This window comes from Panthera tigris, chromosome X, assembly GCF_018350195.1.
Source record: "Panthera tigris isolate Pti1 chromosome X, P.tigris_Pti1_mat1.1, whole genome shotgun sequence".
NCBI classification, from domain to species: domain Eukaryota; kingdom Metazoa; phylum Chordata; class Mammalia; order Carnivora; family Felidae; genus Panthera; species Panthera tigris.
In genome coordinates this window covers 62,703,553-62,711,182 of record NC_056677.1, presented here as the reverse complement: position 1 = coordinate 62,711,182, position 7,630 = coordinate 62,703,553, and the positions used below count along the sequence as shown (strand labels likewise).

General features: G+C 38.2%; 1 protein-coding gene across 1 annotated transcript; it reads right to left on the bottom strand.

Moving 5' to 3' along the window:
• Positions 1-1,904: 1,904 nt before the first annotated feature.
• Positions 1,905-7,308, bottom strand: LOC102951800 (cytochrome c oxidase subunit 7B, mitochondrial). The gene is made up of 3 exons (XM_007090780.3): positions 7,163-7,308; positions 3,468-3,592; positions 1,905-2,104 (listed from the first exon to the last, which is right to left on the bottom strand). Exons 1-3 carry the CDS (start codon positions 7,200-7,202, stop codon positions 2,027-2,029), a joined length of 243 nt encoding a protein of 80 aa, XP_007090842.1. The 5' UTR covers positions 7,203-7,308; the 3' UTR covers positions 1,905-2,026.
• Positions 7,309-7,630: the final 322 nt, after the last annotated feature.

The window sequence follows — 7,630 nt, the reverse complement described above, 5'->3', positions numbered from 1 at the left end:
AAACGTTAAAAAAAAAATACTTTCTGGCCTTCAACAAATAACATTTAAAGGATTGGCAATGTTTCTAAAGTCACTTACCTAAATTCTTCAGACGAACAGATTTTTGATAGGAAGACTAATTTGACAACCTTCCCAATCTAGGTATTAAAACTTTCAGTGATGTTCTGGGATAAACTGAGTGTGTTTGTGAGAGGATAGACCTTTGAGTACACTAAGGAGGCTGCAAGGTCAGAACACTGTGATGACACAAACTAATTTAGGCTTCTACTACTGCTTCATTTCTGGTAGTGGCCATGGCAGTTTTATTTTATATTATTACTTTTTATTTGAGAGAAGACAGATTGTGAACAGCAGAGAGAGAGAGACACAAAATCTGAAGCAGGCTCCAGGCTCTGAGCTATCAGCACAGAGCCCAACAAGGGGCTCAAACCCACAAACTGCGAGATCATGACCTGAGCCACCCAGGCACCCTGGCCATGGTAGTTTTACAATTACTCATCAGGACAAGATTAAGTACAAAATAAAGTTTTAAAAGTCTGTTCAGACATGCCAACTACCACCACCAGATTTTATCACACAGAGAAACATGTATGTTGGCAAATGGACAAGTAGACATTTAAAAAAATTTTTTTTGCCTGTAAGAGCTGGCAACACTTACCTGACAAAGTGGCACAAATCATATTGAAAATTGCGTATAGTCGTTAGTAATCCTCAATAAAAATTCAGTAATGAAGAGGTAAATAATCTAATGGAAAGTTAAAGCTTCCTTAAAGAAACGTTTATTTTACTTAATCACATCTCAGGGCTACATGCATTTGAACACTTTAGTCCTATTTTAACATTTTTTCTAAATATAGTGTTCATTCAAATTTTATCAAATATAGGCACTATTACATAGTTACTAATCTGCAACATAGTTTGCAAGGACATTCAACTGATTTTTCCTACTCAAACAATGAAATTACTTACTGGCTTTGATGCATTTTGCCACGAGAGCATTCTTCTAGTATTTCATACAACAGGTAAAAATTTTTCTGATGTTTGGTTACACATACATCCTTACCTACATACATCAGGTAAATTTGGCAATTCCTAAAAGCCGCTTACCTGATAACTTATTTTAGGTGAGTGAATTTAGGAATCTCTAATTTAGCTAACATAGATTACTCCACTGAAATTCCATTTTCTGCTTATTTGAGCACTATCAACAAACATGAGGCTTTTTACGCCTTCAGCCAAGGAATTAACAAAGCACCAATGTGCTTCAAACATTATAGATGTTTTCTTCAGTTAGCATCTTACACATAAAATCCAAAGTCATACTGAATTCAGGATAATACATGCATCAAAAGTTGGTATAATTACAGGATGCCAATAGGTCACCGAAAGTAGCTGGTTAAGTGACAATAAACCATATTTGACAGATCCTTTCTTTAATAGCATCATAAACATCCTAAATAAATATAATGAAAGATCCAAAGCTCTAAGATGAATGTGCCAACGGAGCCAAAGAGCTAGCTAATCTTCAGACATCCTAGGAGTTCATCTGATAGGACCACTCTTCCCTTGGGTCTGGTGACACCCCAAGTTCTCTTGGCAGGACTAAAAAGGACTTAATTCCAATTCCAAATATACATATAAATTAGAGGTAGAAAGCAGTATGCATATCAATATCTGGGCACTCAAAGATGACCTAAAGTAACTCTGAAATCACTTATTCATGAACTATAAGCCTACTATAAAGTTGACTTCCAGGTGATAGCCAAATTTTCCTTTCAAAACACCTCATAAAGAAAAATTATTTAAGAAATTATAATGCATCTTCCTTTAATAGTAACACAAAGGTTAAATAAATGAAAAGTGATCAAGCTTGGTTTCATTACAAAAGAAACAAAATGACAACAAAGGTTTCAAATATACTTTATTTCTTCAATCAGGCCATATTTTAATGGGTGCACAGTGCTTTTACTTGGCATCAATTAGGAGTTGGTTTTGAAACAATTCATTATTATACCAGCTGGGATGACTACTGATCTCTCCATTCCTTTGGGGTGACTCTGCCAACAGGGGACAGGTTCCATTCTATTCCAATTTGTGTTGCTGTCTGTAAGAATTAAAATGCTATCAGTTATAAAAGTTTAAACCAGAGTCTACTCTCCCGTGGAGACCATTTCTTAAAAGTGACAAAGGTATTCTACTCTATAGGTTAAAAACACACAGAGATTCAGCTGGGATATATAGTGCCCACTATGTAAGCCAAACCCAATTGCTGTCCTAATTCTCCAGAGCAGTACTCTTCAATAGAACTTCTGGAGATGAAAGAAATGTTCTAGATCTTCATTGTCCAACACAAGAGCTACATATGGTTACTGAGCAACTGAAATGTGGCTAATATGACTGGGCAATTGAATTTTTAATTTAATTAACTCAAATTTCTACTTCACATTTCTGTAACATCTCCTCAAAACATTGCTTCACTCAACCACAACTACCTAAATACTGCCAAAGAGCACTTTTGTAATATCCTTTCAAGGAACACCACTCCAAAAGTGCCCCTGATCACACATTTGTTCAAAATCTATTTACTCTTCTAATTAAGTAGACACACCTATTTAATAGTATATTTAAGGAAGGTTAAAACAAGAATAAAAAGCCCCATTAATAAATATCTTTGTTTATTAAGGTAAGGATTTATACGTATCTTTTAAGAACAACATATATTTATCCCACTTTTAACCAGCAAGTATATAAACTGGTAAGCAGATTGTTATATGTAAGATGTAAAAAACTATAATAGTGAAAACAAGTCACTTTTACATCTCATCCATCAAAAATGTTGTACTCTGTTCAGAGGGCAGAACTTTAGAAGAGAAATGAAGGAAGGTGACCCAAGATGGTGAAAACCATGGAAACCACATAACAAAAAGTGATTAACAGAACTAAGGATGTTTAAGAGAAGATCCAGGAGACATGATAGCAATTTTCTAGTATCTAATGGTTGATACATGAAAATGGGATCAGAATTTTTTTGGCAAGAAAATGATGGGTAAAATATGAATGCTTAATGCTATGGAAGAAATTCCTATACTGGGTGGTTAATTACATCAGAAAATCTCTGAAGTCCCTCTGAACAAGAAATGTATACTACTATGTGAAAACATCTTGAATTCATGAACTAAATAGGAATGAAGGGGCGCCTGGGTGGCTCAGCCGGTTGGGCAACTGACTTCAGCTCAGGTCATGATTTCACAGTTCGTGGGTTCGGAGGGTTCACAGCCCTGCGTCGGGCTCTGTGTTGCCAGCTCAGAGCCTGGAGCCTGTTTCGGATTCTGTGTCTCCCTCTCTCTCCGCCCCTCCCCCACTCACGCTCTGTCTCTCTCTAAAATAAATAAACATTAAAAATATATATATATTAAATAGGAATGAAAAACATCTAATATAGAAAATTATCAATCAATAGTACTTACATAAGCCCATACAGCAACACAGAAAGTGGCTCCACTAGCTAATACAGCATTACCGTATTTGTCATGGAAATCAGGTGTCCGTTTCTGGTGGCTCTGCCTTGCCATTGTTTGCTGAATGCTTTGAACTTAAAGGAAAAAAGAAATACAGAAACATATCTATCAATTATAAGGAAAAGAGAACATGTAACTGATACTGCCATCAGGAAAGCAAAGGAAGTTAACTTTATAGTATCAGGCACTTCAATAAAATGTTAAAACATATTGTAGCTAAAAGCAAAGTAGCGTACTTTAAAATGCATCAAAAATAAGATGAAATGACAGATGTATAGATATGTGAGAAACCAGGGGCACCTGAAATGGCTCAGTTGGTTAAGCATCCGACTTCAGCTAAGGTCGAGCACTCTGCTGTCAGCACAGACCCTGCTTTGGATCCTCTGTCTCCCTCTCTCTCTGCCCCTCCCCTGCTCATCCTCTCTCTCAAAAATAAACAAACATTAAAAAAAGATATGTGAGAAAACAAATATATCAAAATGTTAATTGTATCCATTAACATTAATTTGTATCAATAATTAATTTGAATTAATTTGTAATTTGTGTGTGATCATACAATTCTTCCAACTTTTCTATATGTCTGAAAATTTTTCATAGTAAAATCTTGGGGGACAGGGAGTGCCTGGGTTGCTCAGTCAGTTGAGCAGCCAACTCTTGATTTCAGCTCAGATCATGATCTTGAGGTTCGTGAGTTCAAGCCCCATGTAGGGCGTGGAGTCTGCTTGGGATTCTCTTTCGGTCCCTACCCCACTTGTGCACTCGCACACTCTCTCAAAAATAAATAAACAAACATTTAAAAATTAAGATAAAATCTTGGGAGATAAAAAGGACAGGTGGTGTCAGTAACATTCACTACAAACCTCTGGAACTTGGCTCCTATTCATTAATTTGAATGACTTAAATTTTCACTAGAGTTTATTTACTCTGCAGTACTCAACAACTTACAACATAAGTTGTAACTTACAATACCCTCAAAATGAATTTCAAATTAAAGCACACTAAATGCTTATGACCTTAAAATTACAAAAACAGGGGCGCCTGGGTGGCTCAGTCGGTTGGGGCGTCCGACTTCGGCTCGGGTCATGATCTCGCAGTCCGTGAGTTCGAGCCCTGCATCGGGCTCTGTGCTGACAGCTCAGAGCCTGGAGCCTGTTTCAGATTCTGTGTCTCCCTCTCTCTCTGCCCCTCCCCCGTTCATGCTCTGTCTCTCTCTGTCTCAAAAATAAATAAACGTAAAAACATTTTTTTTATTACAAAAACAAAACAAAACTAGAATAATCTTGATTTTTTTCAAAAACAAATGAATACCATGCTAAAAGAAATGGGGTACATGAAAATGTGTAAAACACAGATCCTGTCCTCAAGTAACCCCCTAAGTTAGAGGAGGATATGGGACACCCATACACAAACCACTGTACTACAAGTAGAATATTAGATAAGCACTTTGAACAGCAGGTAGGATTTGGTTACATAGATGTAGGAAAGGGAAATGTGAAAAACAGCAAACAAAGAAAAGCCTAGTATATTAAAAAAACAATTATGGGGGCACCTGGGTGGCTCAGTCAGTTAAGCGTCCGACTTCGGCTCTGGTCATCATCTTGTGGTTCTTGGGTTCAAGCCCCCAATCAGGCTCTGTGCTGACCTCTCAGAGCCTGGAGCCTGGTTTGGGATACAGTATCTCCCTCTCTCTGCCCCTCCCCTACTCATGCGTGCAGCATGCTTTCTGCCTCTTTCTCTCAAGAATAAACAAACATTAGAAAAGGGGAAAATTTAAAAAGTTATGTTTGCTTGAAGGACAAGGTATACGGACAAGTAATGGGGGATAAAACTAGAAAGGGTCGGGGTGCCTGGGTGGCGCAGTCGGTTAAGCGTCCGACTTCAGCCAGGTCACGATCTCGCGGTCCCTGAGTTCGAGCCCCGCATCAGGCTCTGGGCTGATGGCTCGGAGCCTGGAGCCTGTTTCCGATTCTGTGTCTCCCTCTCTCTCTGCCCCTCCCCCGTTCATGCTCTGTCTCTCTCTGTCCCAAAAATAAATAAAAAAAAAAAAAACGTTGAAAAAAAAAAAAAACTAGAAAGGGTCGTTGGTAGAGGCAAAGGTTTTTGAGCAGAAGGACATTAAAACTTTGCGTTACTATTTTTTTAGTAGAATGAGTTTTCAAACTGCCTCTGGAGGCACTTAGGAGAGCTTGGCAAAGAGCCCGAGACTGGAAAACGCGTATTTCCGGATATTTTTTTTTTCTTCCGAAGTAACAGGTCCTTATTGTTTTAGATCCTCAAATGGCACTACTTATGTAATTGTTGCCCATTCACTAGCATTTAAGAATTTAATAGCTTCTATGTGATAGAATGGGTTATCTCAGGATAGTTATTTGGCCATTAATGATTTCTCCTCTTAACTGCCTTACAGGTTTTCTTTTCACCTTTAGATACACTTGGGATGAGCAAATTTACAAACATTTCACTATATATTCTGCTCTAGAGCAGTTATTAAAAAGTGAGCGTGTGACTTCCACATTGAAAAACAAACAAAACAACAACAACAAAAAAAACCTCCCTTTCCTGAGAAGTACAGGCCGTACCAGCTCAAAGGGCAAATAGATTAAAATTACCAAACAATTCTGCAACACCTCATGACTTCAACATTCCGGTAACCCAAGTGGATTTCTTTAGAACTCTCCTCTGTTAACAAGAAATTTCTTGGTTACCACCTATTGGTGATCTCATATAATCCTCAACAATGGTATGAAGTAGGAATTATTTACTAACACCCTATCTTACAAAGAAGGAAAATGAGGTTCAGAGAAAAATCATTTGCCCAAAGTGAAAGAGATAATAGACATGGCTTTTGGAATATTGAAAACCCAGTTGGGTAACTATTGTTTTGGTTATTGTCAAAGCTGCTTCAGTGTTTAGAACACAATCTACTAATACCTCTAAATGACTCTGTAAACTGAAAATAACAAGATGGCTCAAGAAGCAATATGGTAATTGCTTAAGGTCACTTTCAATGTAAAACCACTGCTCACATTAGTCAAGGTCACCTTCACTGCAAATCAAGTACGGAAATGAATTTTTCTCTCCAATGTAATACATTCTCAATACATAAGGCTGGTCTCAAAGTTCCCTGTACCTGCTTAACTTTTAGACAAGAAAAAAAAATTACAATTACTTTCGAATAAGCTAATATTCACTTACTAACCTACAAACTACATAAAAGCTGCAGGGCCACCATTTAGGCTGTCACCTTGCAATGAAACCAGAGAAGCTACATTTACAGTTTCCTTCCACAGTTACAGGAATTGGGAGAGAAGGTTCTTCTCTTTCGGGGTAAGTGCACCCTCAAAGCTAAAACTTACTAAGGGATTAGTGTCCACCAAGTGCCTCTTTCCCTGCAATTGTACATAACTGAATAATAATAAAAAAAACTGGGTATGCTATGACTCTGGTAACAGAGCGAGCTGGGAACCAAAACAGGAACTCTGCGTGATTAAGTTAATGCTAAGGACAGCTTTCCAATTACTTCGGGAGACTGCGCATTTAGAATTAGAAAGTCAGGATGAAGGTGGAGGGAAAGGACACGAGAAACCATGAGGACAAATTGATAAAATGCAGTTGGAAATTATTTGCTCACAATTTTTGCTTACCTCGGAGACGACTTAAAGCGTTTCTGGCCATAGGAAACATCCTGAAGCTGAAGACAGAACGGTGCAACTGTAGCTGCTGATTTGCCACAATTTGGGGCCAAGTCCCCTTGCAATGAGCCCTGAAAAACAAAATGGCTTTCTGCTGGATACTTTAATGAGATTTAATGAAATCTCGCGAGACCTTAAAAAAACCCTATAGAAATTGTAATCCTCTTTACAGACAGGAAGGAAAAAGCCTTTCTGGGAGATGTAGTTTCACGCCTTGTGAGTGGTGTACGATGGTATTCAGTGAAAAATGAGAGAATCCTCCCCCTGCCCCCGTCTTGGAGCCAGGTTTAGAGCTCTACAGAGAGCTAAGACAGTGATTTTAGGCTGATACATCCAAGGCGCTAGCTTCAAAATAGTGTTTCAGAGTCTTTGAGCCTGTATCTCGCTCCACATTAGCAGTTTGTTTGGGTCCCCCGAACT

Excerpts from the sequence above, each read along its gene's own strand:
- LOC102951800 (XM_007090780.3), bottom strand. The coding sequence starts at position 7,202 with ATGTTTCCTATGGCCAGAAACGCTTTAAGTCGTCTCCGAG. Across the intron at positions 3,593-7,162 it reads CGCTTTAAGTCGTCTCCGAG|TTCAAAGCATTCAGCAAACA; the intron begins GTAAGCAAAAAT and ends TTTTCCTTTAAG. Across the intron at positions 2,105-3,467 it reads GTGTTGCTGTATGGGCTTAT|ACAGCAACACAAATTGGAAT; the intron begins GTAAGTACTATT and ends TAATTCTTACAG.